Source organism: Mycetomoellerius zeteki, unplaced genomic scaffold, assembly GCF_001594055.1.
Source record: "Mycetomoellerius zeteki isolate Tzet28-1 unplaced genomic scaffold, Tzet1.0 scaffold667, whole genome shotgun sequence".
Taxonomy (NCBI): Eukaryota; Metazoa; Arthropoda; class Insecta; order Hymenoptera; family Formicidae; genus Mycetomoellerius; species Mycetomoellerius zeteki.
In genome coordinates this window covers 149,985-167,751 of record NW_017257683.1, presented here as the reverse complement: position 1 = coordinate 167,751, position 17,767 = coordinate 149,985, and the positions used below count along the sequence as shown (strand labels likewise).

General features: G+C 36.1%; 2 protein-coding genes across 3 annotated transcripts in view; both read left to right on the top strand.

Moving 5' to 3' along the window:
- Positions 1 to 797, top strand: part of LOC108728930 (uncharacterized) — a 33,266-nt gene extending 32,469 nt beyond the window's left edge. The window contains exon 4 of the mRNA XM_018457756.1: positions 160 to 797. Coding sequence (XP_018313258.1) covers positions 160 to 459 — 300 coding nt within the window. The 3' untranslated portion in view covers positions 460 to 797. The remainder of the gene's footprint in view (positions 1 to 159) is intronic.
- A 41-nt stretch (positions 798 to 838) lies between these two features.
- On the top strand, positions 839 to 17,233 carry LOC108728929 (trehalase). 2 transcript variants are annotated; one of them, XM_018457753.1, is made up of 6 exons: positions 839 to 985; positions 9,574 to 10,356; positions 10,703 to 10,836; positions 11,635 to 12,188; positions 12,398 to 12,645; positions 17,014 to 17,233. In XM_018457753.1, the coding sequence occupies exons 1-6, from the start codon at positions 858 to 860 to the stop codon at positions 17,147 to 17,149; spliced, it is 1,983 nt and encodes a 660-aa protein (XP_018313255.1). In that variant the 5' UTR covers positions 839 to 857; the 3' UTR covers positions 17,150 to 17,233. The 2 variants fall into 2 exon arrangements, with proteins under 2 accessions (XP_018313255.1, XP_018313257.1); XM_018457755.1 differs by lacking the exon at positions 17,014 to 17,233 and adding an exon at positions 12,855 to 15,300 and having other exon boundaries at positions 12,398 to 12,650.
- The last annotated feature ends 534 nt before the right edge of the window (positions 17,234 to 17,767 follow it).

Sequence of the window (17,767 nt, the reverse complement as noted above, 5' to 3'; positions counted from 1 at the left end):
TCGTATATCGCGGCATGGAATCTCTTTTACGAAGAAAGATATTAGAATGTTAATGACATAAGTATGTGATTGCGATATTATCTGGTAGCGAAAATTCCTCTCGCGCGTGACTTCTACGTCTTTCACGTTTAACGTCTGTTTTTGCGTTTCATGTTGCAGGGGAGATGCGGCCTCGCTGTTGGAGCTGAGACCGTCCCGTCGGCTGCGAAAGTTCGTGGACCCGCATCCGAAATCGATCACGAAAAAGTAAGGATCACTCGCGTCAGGATCATCATCCGCGCGCTCCATCACCCTCGTATCCCTCGCTCGAAAAAGCGAAGCACGAGAGATACTGTCGAGAATCTAGCCGGGTCTAAGCAAAAAAAGAAAAAAAAAAGAAACGGAAAAATCGAACAACAAAGGAACAAAACGGGGGAGAAACGTTTAGCGAAGAAAGCAGAGCCACTAGATCAAGAGTGAAAGAGGAGGAGAGAGAAGGAAAAGCGAGAGAAAAGTTAAAAAAAAATAGAAAACACATATATATGTATCGCGCATATCGTAACGTCGAGGAGACGGCTTTTCGGTTCTTTCGATAGAAAGCAAGGAGGGAAAGTCGGAGAGAGAGACCGTTAAAATCTGACTTTCGGTACACGCGTTGTTGGTTTTTTTTTCCTCGTTTTCATTTCGCGCCATTTTTCCGTAAAACCTCAAGAGAAAGAGTGATGCGCCCGTGCTTCTCCGCGCGTGCTTGTGTAACGTAAAACCGGATCGCGATATATTCGGCCGACACGGCAGTAATAAACAGAAAGGAAAAAAAAGAAAAGGTAGATCGTACACGCACGCACTTATAATAGTACGAAACCGAGAGATCGAAAAAAATGGCCATGGTCCCGACATGCTCCGTTTTGATGTTTCGTCACGCTGCGCTCTTCATGTTCCTCGTCGTTCTTCCGAGCACTTCTATCGCGGATAACACGGGCACGACGAAACCGCCCCCGTGCTCAAGGTAAGTGTCTCAGAGAACCAGCCAAACGAAATTCATTCTGCACTCGATCCATCCCAAGAACTCGATTCGAACGATATCTCGCGCCCTCTTTTTTTTGCCAACGTGTCATCGCGATGAAATAACTTGTTAACAGGTAATTGCTTAAATGACGTTAGAAACCGATACTGTCTGCCGCTGGCCTTCGAAACTGCGATAAACTGCGGTCAAGTTACATTTTCCATCGTACGATACGCGTGAAAAATTTTCAACATCAACGATCTGTCTATAATTTAAAGCTATCGACGATTGAGAATATTTTTTAAATTCTTCATTGCTTGTCTTCATAAATATGTCACATTAATTTAATCGATAAATATTCTTAATTAAAGCGACTGAAGACATTTCGAAGAAGAAATTTTGAATAAAACATTTGAAATTTTTTTGAAACTGTTTTGTCATTCAGTGTGAATTTATCATAGTAGTATCCTATCATAGTTAAATACTTGAAATCGAGTCCTTTACGCCACTGACTTATACGTAACCGATTATGTTAGAGGCATGATAGTATAAAATTTTATATCCCAATTATCGTACACTTATCTCACTAATCATTATTGATCATTGTTTGCGAAGATGGAATTACAAAATGACGTCGGACTAAATTAGTTAGGACTAGGCATATTATCGCATTTTCTATAAATGCATTTAACACTACAGGCTATTACGTAAAAAAAAACAATGATAGCTTGTCATTTAGCTAATTGTTTTTACATATCACCAACAATGCTCATTTAAAAATATTTTTTTTAACTTAAAACGGCATAAAATGTATTACCACGCATTAGAATTGTTTGCCGCATATAAAAATATTTATAGCTGCCACATCTTATTTTCAGGACAGTTTACTGCAATAGATAAAATTATTCTATTGTGTAACTAAAAATAGAGATTATAACAAAAATTCACCAAGTAGTTGCCAGAAGTTAATTATGTGTAGAAAGATACAAAGTAGAATATTAGTATGAATGCCAACAGCAATACCATCACAACTCTCAATTTTCTCCAAAAAAAATTAATAAATTAATAATAAAAAAAATAGGTTTTTTCGAAAGTAGAATATATTTGTACGAGAATTTTTTTAACAAATAGATTGTATAAATTACAGAATCCTACAATTCAAAGTTTTAAATTCATTTAAATATATTCGGTAGTTACCAGAAAACTGCGACATTAGACGAATAAATTCCGACAGCTGACCAATCGTAGGTATCAGACGTCTCGAGAAAATGTCACGAGACTTCAAATGATATGTCGACAACGAGACACGTCGTACACGCGATAAAAAATAATCGTGTCATACATGTCATTCGTAAAATTACTCGATGGACTTGCAAACAATTTTGTTTGCAATAAAACTCGCTTGTTCTTAATTTTCATGTTTCATTTTTAACTTAAAAAATTTATTTATATTTGAAATTTTCAAGAAATTTTCTGTTTTACAACTTCTTTGTAAGATGTATTTTTTTCGACGATGTTATCAAGTTATCTAAATTATGTCATTTTTCTAACACTTCATAATTTACAAATGAAGTTCGTAGCATCTTGTTTTTGTTATTTGGGCCTTTGTCCAAGTGATTCCTACTTTATTTTGACGTAGACGTAAATCACATGTTGCGGAAACATACGTAGAAGAATAGTTCGCTTTTCCAAAATTAGATTAATGTGCTATTTTTCTTCTGCGTATATTTTTTCTTTATCGTTATTTCATTAAATTCAAATGTTAAATAAAATATAGAAAATTAATATTGGGATTATTATTATTAGGAAATAAATTGAGGAAAATCAATCTTTCGACAACAATATTAGATTTTAAAGGCACAATCGATTTTTTTTTATTGTAAATTCTGATAGATAAATTTAAATTTGTAAAAATAAGTAAAATACAATCCAATTTCTATATGATAAAAATTCATCATTTATATTAAAATTTTCAGAAATGTAAGAATTTGTTCTATGTAAGAATTTTTTCAGATTTTTGCATACTTTGGAACAATACAAAAATTTGCACTGAAGTTCGAAAAGATTGCAGACGAAAATTAATTATTAACAAAATGTACAAATATTAATGCGACTTCGGAGGGAACAATATTCTGCTAATTAGATTCGACTACGTGTGCCGCTTCTCAAATTTTGTACTTTCCTCTTCCTTACAAAGTGCCATTATACAGTATAATCATACCTCTGACGCACTAAGGAATCTGTGTCACTTTAAACCGACGGGATTGCATATGCGATATTGCATTAGCAGGCACGCGTGACGCGAGCATTTAGGGAAATGACCTTAGCAATGAACCTTGTCTCGTAATCAGGCGCGTGGCAAGTTGGGCTCTAAATTATCGTGTTCCGCAAGCACAATGAGCGTGACCTTTACAGCGTCTGCATATGTATGTGTGCACATGCTAATGGTGTGAGTCGAATTGCAACGGAAACTTTTCACTCGTACGATCGATGATGCGTCGCCAGCATCTCTATCTAAAGATTTGGCGTTCGTTCTCTACCCGCCGAGATCCCGCGAGCTGATGCACATCGAGGATTATTGTTATACTTGTTTAAATGTAAATGGAAAAACATATTGTTGAAGTTACATACACACACACACATATATATATATATATATGGGACTTTCCACGTCAATCGGATACTTTCGAAAGAAATGTGCTGTTTTGAGAGATTCAATATGGCGGATCCAATGGAGCCGAGAAGCGATGAACATCGCATGCAAATGTAACCTTTTCTTGCTTAAACTATTGTACTGATCCCCAATTAGCTTGAAAATGATTACTTCTAGATTTTTCGGAGTTGTTGATTGCGAATATGCTGTCAAAATTTCGAAATTTAAAATAGTAGATCTAATATGGCGACCAGCGTACGAAACCTTGAGCTCTATACTCTTAGACCTTCAACCTCTTTTAATTCTCAAGCTTTTTAATCCCGAGCGTGAAGGGGTAAACTATTTTAAGTTAGTTTTAGAATAAAAAATATTTTAAGCCGATTGGGGATCAGTACAACAGTTTAAGCAAGAAAATGTTACATTTGCATGCGATGTTCATCGCTTCTCGACGCCATATTGGATCCGTCATATTGGATCTCTAAAAACAGCATATTTCTTTCGAAAGTACATGCACATACGAATAATTTGAGATCTTGAACGCTTATTTTCATTGTTTTTTTGGACACGCAGGTGATCCGGTTGACGTGGAACGTCCCATATTATATATATATATATATATATATATATACATATATGGCACAAACTCTAAAAATACTTTACACGCGATATATAAGGTATTTTTTTAACCGGACGATTACTCGGAATTGATACGAGAAAGAATCAGGTTGTCGTAATTGCGAAACTGTTTTGCTTTTTGCAGATACGTCACGGTTCTTAAACAAAGCGAGCAATGAAGGGTATCGACTTGTTAATATAATGTTAGATAAAGCAGTGTATCGTGTTCCTCATAATTCTGCACATTCAAACAGAGGAAATTTACTATACCTTTCGATATTCGTATTCGACATAGAATATCTATTATTATTATTGCGAATTTTATTGTTACGTAAAATGAAGTTTATAATAACCGATTCAACTGGCACAATTTTAGAAGGAATTCTGGGCAAAATGTCAATTAAGTCAAGAGCATTTATCTCATATCGAGATTTCTAGAGATATTAAACATTTTCGTATGCAATCTCACGAATTTTGGCGATGCGCCATCTCAACAAATCTACATACTATTTTCTGCAATGCAGAGAAAAATCGTGAAAAAAAATATATATATATTTATTTCTTGGTAAAATTGCTTTAAAAAGCCGTAATGACTTTTTTTCTTAAAGTGCTCAAGGATCACGATATCACAATTTGCGGATAATGACAAGTTCCGATATGGAATTATCTGCTAATTTACGGATACAAAATTCAGTAATGTTTTCCAAGAAGATAAGGACTTCTTGTGTCTTACGCATCGTACGATGCAAACATGTTTATCGAGTATAAGTATATCGTGACATAAACAGATCCGAATCACGTCTCCGAGATAACGTGCATCGGATATATCTGGCAATGGGTGCACCTTTGATCGCGACGATTAACTCTGCTGATCTCTGTGGAGACACATTTTGTCTTTTTCACCGAGACGCGCATATCTCGGTTTGAGATATCCTTGATTATGATAGCGAGTAGGATAACGCGACGATGTACAAAGGATATGAGAGGCGGTATGCCGAACACGCTTAGAGCTTAGTAAATTGAATCTTCCGGAGATCTTTCGAATGACGTCTTAATAAAGTGGCGCGATCAGGCCACTTCTTGGCCGAGACTGCAATGACATTTCAGTCTAATGCCCGTTTCTACCAATGTAGATTAATCTCACAATCAGTTCAACTTACTCTTCATCTTTTTGTATTATTCTTGGAACTAGAAAAAGATGAAGAGTTAGTTGAACTGAGATTGAATTAATCTACATTGATAGAAACGGATAAGATGAACACTAGATTTTCGTAAGGAGATCTAATTCGATGTTTGCTTATATGTAAACGAATATTTATATTTGACGGAAGACTAACGAATGTGTACAGTATATCAAATGTAGATCTTCTGTCGCATGATGCAATTCCCGCATTCGTTTAGCATTAATTAAATCAATGTGTAATTAAAACGATTTATCGTCGGCATCTCACGATTCGCTGCATTTGACACAACTGTTCGAACCTGTTCGCAATAATTATTGCCATTTTCCACAATAATTTTTTACGTCCAGTTTATGTAAATATAATGCTAGTCTGCATTGCGATCGATATATTATTTGAGAATAATAAATATAGAAGCTAGCAATTTAAATTAGAAATAAAATTATAATAATAACGAGTAATGAGAGCATTAAACAGCGCATAAATTGGTGCGCAAATTATATATAAAAAACTTTTTTCATGATATTTAATATTATATTTATCTAACATACAAATTTACTTGAATGTTTCGATTTTTCTTCAAATCATCTTCAGCAAGTTGTGAATGTTTTAGTCGATGTTTTGGTAATATATAATCCGTCGATGTTGGAAGATAAATTATCGTCGAAGACTTAACTTAGGATAACTCCGGCAAATATGCCGCACTGGGATTTACGCCGCAGAAGTCAGAAAAAATAGAAAGGGGTAATTTTCCCATAACTACTCTGTTACATGCCTTTATGTTATATTAGTATTGTGTTATGATTTCAGCTTCTTATTGTTAATATTAATGAATTTATTGTGAGTTGAATCGATTTGTCACTGTAATAAGTAACGCCATCATAAGTTATAATCTACATAAAATGATTAATGTAGGACGTGTAAAAGATTTAGTGGTTATTTCGTGATACATACGTGTAATGGAATAGTAAAGCATGTTTGTATTATTAAGCATATTTGCATTATTTGTAAATTTTTCATGAGCCGTACATACCCCCTTTTCCCCTATGAGTAGCCATATATCCCACCCCTACGAGATATGCGGCAAAAATACAAGAGAAGGTTTCAAAAAGTTTATTTTTTAATATGAAAAATAAATATTTCGGATTTCTAATATTTTTTTCATAGTAGTAGACAGTACAAAGTTTTTACTGATATAGTTCGTTTACTATAAACATAGTAAATAATACTTAATAAATTAAGTTTTTGATAGGTGCGGCGTATATACCGGAGTTACCCTATAGTCCGCATATGTTGGAGAATCATTCTACGTGAGACCAAGGATGAGCATGTCCCTTCTGTATGAATGGGAAATTTTCAAAAATTGTCTCTTCGCTGTTAAGCCAAATGATTAAGCTGGATAATAGAGCATTGGATTTTAATTGAATTGTTATGAAATATGTGTGCTAATTCTACTTACCCTCAGTCCCCACAGAGTACAATCATTTCAAGTCATTAACATGTCAAATTTATAAAATTGAAATTAAGGATACAATAAATCTAATATGTTATATAATATGAGATATAAAAGAATAAAGATTAAATTAAATGTGTTATCCGGAAGTCAGAGCATCACAAATCCGTTATTATTGTAATTTTATTTTTAATTTCGAGAGCCCGATTAGTATTTATAATAATTTCAATTAGATTATCATATGAAATCAGCAATATTTATTAATTAGCGATATATCACGCATAATTGTGGATATATAAGGTTTAGTAGGGTTTAGTAACCGGCTTGACAATAGTGAAAACTGAATGATTACAGTTATCGCATGCACGAATGTGTATTTAAACGAAATTATCATGGATACTGCTAAATTACGCAAACGCTAAAATCGCACTGTCATTCCCACGCCATCGTTTCTATCTATTTCAAAATGTATTAACATAGATAATCTGGCAATGGATAAACTTGACATGAAAAAACTCCTTTAAATAATATTCCTCTAGGAACAACAATAACTTGACGATCACATATCCGATCTTTGCAAAGATAGACATCTTTCCTTTTAAAAATACTCCCATATTATGCGACGTGTCGATTAAAAGATGCTTCCGCGCGTGCAGTTATTCCATGCGGATAATTATATTTGTGTTAAAAGGATCGTATCGGCACGTAACCACGGATTAATAATCAGGCGCTCACAAATCAAAGACCCCGCGGAAATTTTCACACTTCTGCCGCGCTAAAAAAAGAGTCTGATAATAGCAAATGAATGAAATTTTAATCAAATGCTCAGTTAATATAATAAAAAATAATTTTACTTTTCTAAATATTTAATAATTATTATCAAATGATTGATTATATTATTATACTTGGTAATCCTTATTAAATATTTAGATACTTATAAAATTTAGAAAAGAGTAAAATCATTTTTTAGTTATTAAGTAAAATTAATAATGCCAATTAAAACAAAAAATAAAAGACTATAAAAGAATAATAAGAGTAATTATCCTCATAGCCTTGATTTTTCATTTTTGTATTAACCGACCATTAGATTGAAATTATTTTACTCAACATTTGTGATAGCTACTCTTTTTTCAGTGTAGATTTTCGAGGTAATCGTTAATAATGAGGCAACTCGCGGAGATCGGTTCGGTTTCCAGCACGAACGGGAAAATCATTATCCTTCGTAACGTATTCGTGAGACGCGACTGCAGCGCGCGTATTACTAATGATAATGAGGCGGCACATTTCGCGAGCCGATCGCCTGCCGCCTCGCGCATTCCGTCACGCGAACAACGAGCGGGATCTCCTCCATTCTACGCACAGACACCACGATCGATTTCATTCCTAGCCGCGAAACGAACGAGCACGTGCACGCGGGAATCGCGTTCATCAAGGCCGTCCAGGAAAGCGGGAATCGCACGATTTCGCACGATTTCGCACGTACCAATGACCAGGCTGATCTACATGTTCACGAATCCGCGCGATTTCGCACAACCCAGCGTGTCCGAGATCGTTGAAAAATAATCCACGCGAGAGAGAAAAACGGAAGCGAGAAGAATACAAGCAGAAGAATAACAGTCCGAACAAGAACAGTATTGTACTTGTTTGCGTTGCTCTCACGACAGTAGAATCTTTTTTTAACGAATTGATTTCGAAGAAGTATATCGGGAAACTTTTGAGCTTGTTTTTAATTTAATTTAATTTAATTTAATTTATTGTGCACTTTTGATATTTATGCTCACTACGCGTAATTTTTAATAATCGTGACAGAATTTTTCATATTTACGACTATTGCCGCGCATGAATACGCGCTCGTTTGAATGAATACGTTCTTTTTATGAGCTCTGATCTAATCCCGACCTACTGAAGGTATTCCCGGAAGTGAATCAAGATACTTGCAATGCCAACGGTTCATAGGAAAAAATAAAACTATATAATTAGATTGGAATTTTGTTACTATTAAGCAGACAAAAGTCTTTACATATGTTGTCCGCACCTTTATTGATATGACATCGTTGTTTATGAGGATAAACGATAATAGTTAATCCTAATTTGCAATTCGAAGCCACAGCTCTTTTTTTTCTTACAATCAATGGCTACAACTACCTTTGTTCTTATTGGAAATTGCGCGTTTTAAAATATTTCCGGCTTAAGTGGGGGTCGAGACATTGGTCCAGATGTCGATTCAACCGCGAAAACCGCGAATAGTTGAAAAGCTTGTCTCGTAAAGTCACTATAGGATTACACCACAAATGCGAAATCTTAACATAGCTTCTTTTAATACAGGATTGACTTTGCACTGCGGTGAAAGGAGATTTGGTGGCCGTCTAATTGATATCATATCTATGAAATTAATTAATAACAGGAACTCTTATGTCAACGATGTTCCTCATTAAAGCTATTCATAATCGTTATCTTGGTGTTACCATAAGTCTGCATAAATCACCGCATAAATTAACGATCCCGTTCGTTATTTCTTCATACGCGTCCGTCCTTTCTTTTTACTCCGATGCAAAGTTCGTTCTATCGATTTCATTCACGTAACACTCCCGCCCTGGCGAGAGAGACCACCGTCGCGACCAATTGCACGCGATCGAGAGGGTCTCGTGCTCGTCGAATAGCCAAGTAGCCATGTACCGTGCCTTTCCAGTGAGATATACTGCCACGGCGATCTGCTGCACACGGTACAAATGGCCGGCATATACAAAGACTCCAAGTACTTCGTTGATATGAAGATGAAGCGGTCGGCAAACGAGACGCTGGCGTCGTTCTGGGCCTTCATGAAAAGCGTGAACAACGCGCCGAACAAGCACCAGGTGGAGAAGTTCGTCAACGACACGTTCGAGCAGCCGGGCTACGAGTTCGAGGACTGGGACCCGGCCGACTGGACGGCCACTCCCAAGTTCCTGCAGAACATCGAGGACGACGAACTGCGGAAGTTCGGCTCCGATCTCAATCAGATCTGGAAGCTGCTGGGCAGAAAGATGCGGGACGACGTGCGGATCAACGAGCAGCTCTACTCGATCATCTACGTACCGCATCCGGTGATCGTGCCCGGCGGACGATTCCGTGAGTTTTACTATTGGGACTCGTACTGGATCATCAAAGGCCTGTTGTTGTCCGAGATGCACAACACCGTCAAGGGCATGCTGAACAATTTCGTTAAGATAGTGGATAAGATCGGTTTCATACCAAACGGCGGTAGAATCTACTATGCGATGCGCTCGCATCCGCCACTGTTAATACCTATGGTAGACGAATATCTGAAGATCACCCACGACGACGCCTGGCTGAAGGAGAACCTCTGGTTGCTGGAGAAGGAGTTCAACTTCTGGATGACCAATCGTACCGTGGATATTGAGAAAGACGGGATCAATTATACGCTCGCTAGGTATTACGAAGAGTCATCAGGTCCCCGACCGGAATCCTACAAGTGAGTACCGCGACTTCGTATTAGCGTGAATGACGTTGCAGATTTTGAGAGGAGCTAGATGATCTAGAGTTGAAGCAAATGAGTTAAAGTATACATGCGGAAATATTATTCTTGATGATACTTATGCTTATTAATCTTATTATCTTTATACCAGTTTGTAAGCATTAATTTTTATGCGTTGCATAACACTTGAATTTTTTGCAAGAGATTCTGACTCTCTTACAAGACGCACGAAATCAGCATTAATTTTGCGAGTTCTATTAGTAATGCTACTCTCACTTTCGACGTTAATTCTGACAATTGATTTTCATCCTTCGATTTTTTAATCTCGCGATTTGGTGATCAGGGAGGACTATCTGACGAGCCAAAGTTTTCGAACCGCCGAAGAGAAGGACAATTATTATTCAGAATTGAAAACAGCGGCCGAGTCCGGATGGGATTTTTCCAGTCGATGGTTCGTACACGAGGGTACCAACAAGGGTAATTATCATTCTTTAATTGCTTCCCGCGCGAGGAAAATAAAGGTCTTTATGGCTGAGCGACGTTGGGTGCAATAGTATTACATGCGAGTTTACGAGTACGATTTAAAATAACTTTGATTGTTAGACAAAGTTATTGTCACAGAGACAACAGAATTATAAGCTCAATAATGATAATATTTGTGATTTAACAAGAAAGAGACAGATATTTATATATAAAATAAACGTATGTTTATATATAAAATAATACGTATAAAAATAGAATGTAGGAAATCCCGCATTAAATAATTCTTTTGCGCGCAGATTCTTTGATTATCCGCGATGCTCATTAGAAACTATACTAAAAGAAGCTAAGAGCGCAATCCTGTTTGTTCGTCATAATTTTTTTTAATAGATCGGACCGAAGCTATAATAACGTATTACACATACATGAGCAGCATTACCCACAATTATCGTGCTATTCCACATTAAACACCGTATCTTCAATGAGATCTGCGCGCACTTCAAGGCCCTCTAGCTCGTTTCTTAAGTGAAAGCAATGTTCGAGGAATCGGTACTCTAAAATTTATTTTCGCAAAAGCTGCACGTATTACAACTGAAATCGTTAGATCGTGTCGTTGCTTTCTGCACAGCGTTTAAATTGCCCCTACCTCGCTCAATTCCATCATAATGAAATTGAAAACTCGATTTAGCTTACTTTTTAAAGTAGTCGTAATGAATTGCGCTTCAATATAACAGCTCGTAAGAGCGACTTAGCTCGTAAGAGAGAACTAGAGGCTGATAGCCAGATGGATTTCAGGTAATCTAACAAATCTCAAGACTAGGTCTATAATTCCGGTTGATCTGAATACCTTTTTATATCGAAACGCCATACTGCTGGCGCAGTTCAATCGTCAGATGGGAAATGAGACAAAAGCCGCATATTACGATGACTTGGCTGAGAAGTGGAAAGAGGCGATCAAGATGGTGTTGTGGCATGAGGAGGTGGGTGTCTGGTTGGACTACGATATATTGAACGACATCAAGCGAGACTACTTCTATCCGACTAACATTTTGCCACTCTGGACGGACTGCTATGATACTTCTAAGAGAACTGAATACGTGTCAAAGGTGCTTAAGTACCTCGAAAAGAATCAGATCATGTTAAATCAAGGCGGCATACCGACGACATTAGAACATTCCGGTGAACAATGGGACTATCCCAATGCCTGGCCGCCTCTCCAGTATTTCTTCATCATGTCGTTGAATAACTCGGGCGACCAATGGGCGCAGAGACTAGCCTACGAGATTAGTCAGAGATGGGTCCGTAGCAACTATAAAGCTTTCAACGAGACTCACAGCATGTACGAAAAGGTAAAGTAAGGTTCTCATGAAAAGAAATGAAAACAGAAAAGAATATAAATGAAATGAAAGAATATAAATTTGTGTACATTGCGATTTTGAAAAAAAAAACTCATGTCGCGTTAAGAAATAAAGTGATTTAAATCGAGATGCTCATCGACAATTTAATTTGTCTTCTGAATAAATTTCTAAAATGAAAGTGAATGGAATTTTGTTTGCAGTACGATGCGACCGTTTCGGGTGGCCACGGTAGTGGAGGTGAGTACGAAGTACAACTTGGTTTCGGCTGGTCAAACGGACTCGTTATGACATTGCTAGATAAGTATGGTGACAGGTTGACCGCGGAGGATTACTTTTCGGCAGACGCCGTGGTTGAGAACGCGGCGTCACCGCCAGTCATTTCAACAGCTGGTCAAATGCTGACTGGACTTTTAGCTATCATTATATCATTAGCAGCAGGATTTATAGGGTGAGGTGAGTGTCGAACTAATAGAATTAATTCTTTACAAAGAACAATGGGAAAGACTTATTTACATTTTTGTAATTAAACCTAATTTATAACTGTCTATTTCTTGTAAATTTATAATCTTATAATCTTATAATCGCACAAGTCTTTTCCATTAATTAATTAGTAGTACACACTTAAATTAAAAGGATATTTTTTGCTTTCTGTTTCAGACATCCATGTGACCTAAATCAGCTAGCATAAAATTCGCGAAAAGATACATTAGAAAGATCGATACGTATCGATCGATGATAGTAGATATTTCCAGTCTTGAAGAAACGAAAATTGATCTAAGTAATATTGCCGCTCTTCTTCCTCGCTCGTTTGATTTGTATAATTTAAGAATTGAACGATCGATGAAGAGAGCGTAAAACGGGTATAAAAGGACCAAATAGAAGCAAGTGCAGGCACTGTTCTTTTTATATTATTGTAAGACACTCCAAAGTGTGTGAGAGGGCCTCGAAAACAGCGTCATTTTTATTCTTTTGCCACACATGCTTCCAAAGAATATTTTATAAGCTACAGGATATATTATATATTATTAGATAATATTTGCATTTAAGTAACATTTTAGAAGGGACATGCGTCTTTGTTGCCTTACTTGCGATATGTCATTGATATCGTACTTATTGTTAATTGTTTAAATTTATTATGATATTATCATACGATATTATCTACCGTTCCGCACTTTACATTCCTCGTGATTTATAATTATTTTACTGAAAAAATATCTGTAGTAAGTAATATTTCTGAAATTGTCTCTAAGAGTATATCGCCAGTATGCCTAAACATATTTGCAAACATGTGCCTTCTTAGCTATGGAATTATGTCGTTATATTATTTATAGGAATGTCGTGGCCCTTTTCACTGACGGCTAACGTAGACAGGATCTATTATCACTAGACAATCGTCTATTACTTAATCGCTCCATCAGACGTGCGCTGTTATGAGGTATATTCTGTGATCATTTAACGAACTACTTCGCTGGTCGAACTATGTTCTATTGTCCTTCCATTGCAGGAATTTATTCTTTATCTTTAGATCTAAAACTTTGAAAATACCGCAGGCGATATCTCGAATTTAGTCCCTACAACATATACTATATATAAACCGATGTATATTATATTTTATTTTGAGATTAGCCATTGATACACTACTGTATTAGTATTATTAGGATAGATAAATTATTATCGCGCATATCTATGTAACAAACGAAAATATCAACGTCTCCAAGATTTTCCGGACCGATTCCTCAGAGTAAGGTTCCTCGACAGGAAAAAAGAAAAGTATAAAGGTGAGAAAATGAGAAAATTAAGGGAACAGTTTGGCAAGACTAGTTACAAAATAAAAGATACAACGGGAAAGATTCCACTCTCTCTCTTTTCTGAGAGATGAATGGACTCATCTAGTCAGTTATGCGTACGGCGCCTAGCCATCTTATTTTTATGAGTCGCAATAACGACGTCGTGAAGGCTGGGCGTCGCCAAAATTACTCCTCTAATCTTCGTCGTTACTCGAAGAGTGCCTTATATATAACTTGAATCTAAAACGGGCGGATAACACGAAGTATTAAACGAGTTGAGGAAAGCGCGAGATGATGGACAATGAACGAACGACCGTTGACGGTTGACAGTCCATAATGATGACAGATAGTTTGCTTTCAATTCGCGAATTGCCGCCTGTATATTTTATAATCCTCTCTTGCTCATTCGTGACAATCATTCCCCTTGTAGTAATTTTGTGAGCTCAACATATACGCAATATACTTATAAATATTGGAGCAAAATATTAGAGTTATGATCTCGAAAATTACTATGTCTGCATTCGTCGAATCTATTGAATAGATCATTCTAAAGAAAAATAAAGAATATAGAGAGAAAATTTGAAAAACATATTTAAAAAAAGAAGTTTATCATATAACTGCTTAAGATAGTTTATTTGTAAAATATGGAGATCTCTAATACAATTACGTATACATTTAAATATTAGCACAACTTGGCTATTTATTGTGAAATTATTAATTAGCGCGCAAACAGCATTAATGAATTATCCGCCGATTATTTTACATTTTTATTCTAGAAGAAATACCGCCACTTTTTAGAACTTTATTATAGCCAAGCCACATTTAAATTTAATAACGCATGAGTGAGTGTGTACAGAACTCGCGTTTGTCTTGCCCCGAATAATATTGCACGGTTTTACAGTCGTAATTATATAACAATACTCGAGGTAATTGTTTTTATTAATCGGATACCATTTTTCCTTTTTCCACAGCTGTTTGTGCGAAGTAATGTGTTATGCATGCTCCCTGCATCCAAGTCCAGCTCCCTGTACAATAACTTTAATAAAATAAATAAATCGAATATCTATATAAACCCATCCTGCGATGTACCGAGTATTGCATGCAGCCGTTTACATTATTCTGTAACATATCCGTAAAGTATAATTACTTAAAAAAAGAAACATTCCAGATATATATATACATTCGTCGAAACTAGATCGGATAAATACGCTCCTTCGTTCTGTTTGGTAAGTCTGCGCCTAATATGCAACCAGATTTGTCAAGGATCAGTTATGAAGAAATTATATTTACGAGGTGAATTCGTTAAACCAGTATTTTCCAGTATTAACACGATACCAGAAATTAAACGTAATTATGTATGAGTAATCTGTATTTGTTTTTTTATGTGTAATTAAAGAATACAGATGTATATTTTTAAACATTTGCATAAGAATGCATTGTCAATTTGCACACAAGGATATTCCTTTCGATAGATGGTACTAGAAGAGCCTTTTGTTATAGCAATAATTATCATTCCACCGCGAGTGGAAGTTTTCGCGCACCTTCGGTGGAGCTTAGTGTACCATCAATAGTAATTACATAGATAATAGTCGAGTCGTGATGATCATACAGCGTGATCCAAAATATACATATCAGAAGGCAGAGAAGTATTCGATGACGTTCTTTTTAAAAAAAATTTAATTCGAAGAAGAAAAGCTTCAAGTGTATAAAGATATAAATCTTTATAGAATCAAGTTTTTTTTGGATTAAGAGATTTAATTTCACCTAGGAAAAAATTCGCAAATTATATATACTTTAAAATATGACTAAATTTCCAAACCGTTGATTTTTTATTTACGTATATGAGCATCTAATAAATATCTTAATTACGATTTAAACGAAGTATTTAGACTTCAGGCTCCTCAAAATTAAATATACCTCGAATGAAATTTTTCCTTAGAGAGAGGAACTATAATACTCCCAAAATATTTCTTACTTTTAGAATAACGCGAATTTTTAGACACTCCGGATGTATGTCACTATTACACGAAGAACACGTAGCCGTGGTTTCGACGTTATTGCGATAGATGCGATGAAGCTACTAGCTGTATGTAGCTATCAGTATCTCCCGTGAATGTACCGATACAATTGCCAGCACCAGCACGTGTGCTGGTACAGAGAAAGAGGAGGAAACGAATGGCCGTCGGTGAACAATACACGTGATGTAGGCGTGACTGCATTTGCTATTCAAACTTTTTGCGCAAATTCCTGCCAGCGTTAGATCGTGCTCAAGGACTGACCTGCGATTGTACTGATAAAATGTGGTAATCCCATACGCACCGAGCTGTTTGTGTTGATAAAGATGCGAAGACGAACGGACATTGCGCAGTGCCGCGTAGGTGAAGGAATTATTTTCGAGAGCGGGAGATTACTTAGTTTATTGATACAATAAATTAAGAAGAAAAAGAAATTGTGGTAAATTGTTTCGATCGCGATAAAATTATGAAAATGAAATCGCTCCTGTGAAAAAACATGGGGAATTTATTTAAATTTATGAGAACTTGATGACATTTCAAAGAGAATCTGTGTTTGAAATACAATTAAACTAACGTTTTGAAATAGAAATAAATTTTTTTTGTATTTTTGATAAATTGTATATTTTTTTTAACCGAAAGAAAGGTAGATATGCTTTGCAGAAAAATACCACCTACTTGATGTTTGAAAGAATTAACTACGCACAGCACTTAGAAGCAGAGCACAAAGAAATTTTAGTATTTCCAATATAATTACAGTAATTATCAATTACAATAATCGTAATCGAAATCTGATCACAGAATTACAAAAAAAACAACGCACGCAGATGGATGACAATCAAAAACTGTTATTTAATATTATATATTACTTCTTTACAATGATAAATTAACATTATCGTTAATTATAATAAGTCATAATTTACGAAATGAAAGCAACACTTTCGTTTAATATATATGTATTTTTTTGTAGGAAATTAGTCACCATGCAGATATCTTAACTAGTTTTTTCTTTCGCAGGATGGTCATGTACAAGAGGCGACATTATTACGCGCCCGGTCCATCGACGAACAAGAGGAACGTGTTGTCGAGCGGTAGCAATTTATACCGAAAGCGAATCGCATATACCGAATTGAAGGACATGAACAACGATTGATGACCGCTCGTTGTCTAGACCGAATATCGACTTGTTACATGACTAGTGAAAGCAAAAGTACGCGCACATTTGTAGGAGAAAAAATAAGATGAATAGTTGGCAGGATGCATCAGGATAGAATCGGAATCTAACGATCTAACGATGTCAGGAGAACGATGAGGAGAAGTTCCGAAACGCTAATACAGAAGAATACACTCATAAGAGAAGAAGAATCAGTGCAGAATATTACATGGAGATGTGGAAGAGCTATTAGTGAGAGAATGCAGATGCGTTCGAAGATGGAACACGTAGCGTGAAGCTTCGACAAGGTCTTCCAGCTTGCGAAACCGAATGACGACAGGATCAACGATCATGCAGGATCTCGGAGACAAGAGCTGAGGTTTATTTGATTCTAGTTTCGTTTAGCTTAATGCAAAGTTGAAATAAGGAAGAAGCAGGAGTAGATTTATAATGTATTTAAAAATCAGGATAAAGAGAATGAGTGTGCATGTGTGTGTGCCTGTGTGTGCGTTATGTAGGCACGTGAAATGGCCTACTCCTGCGACTGGATTTAGTTTTAATTTAGTAGAATATTAGATAAAAGAGTGTAATGGAATTTCGTAAATTATTTATTGAATT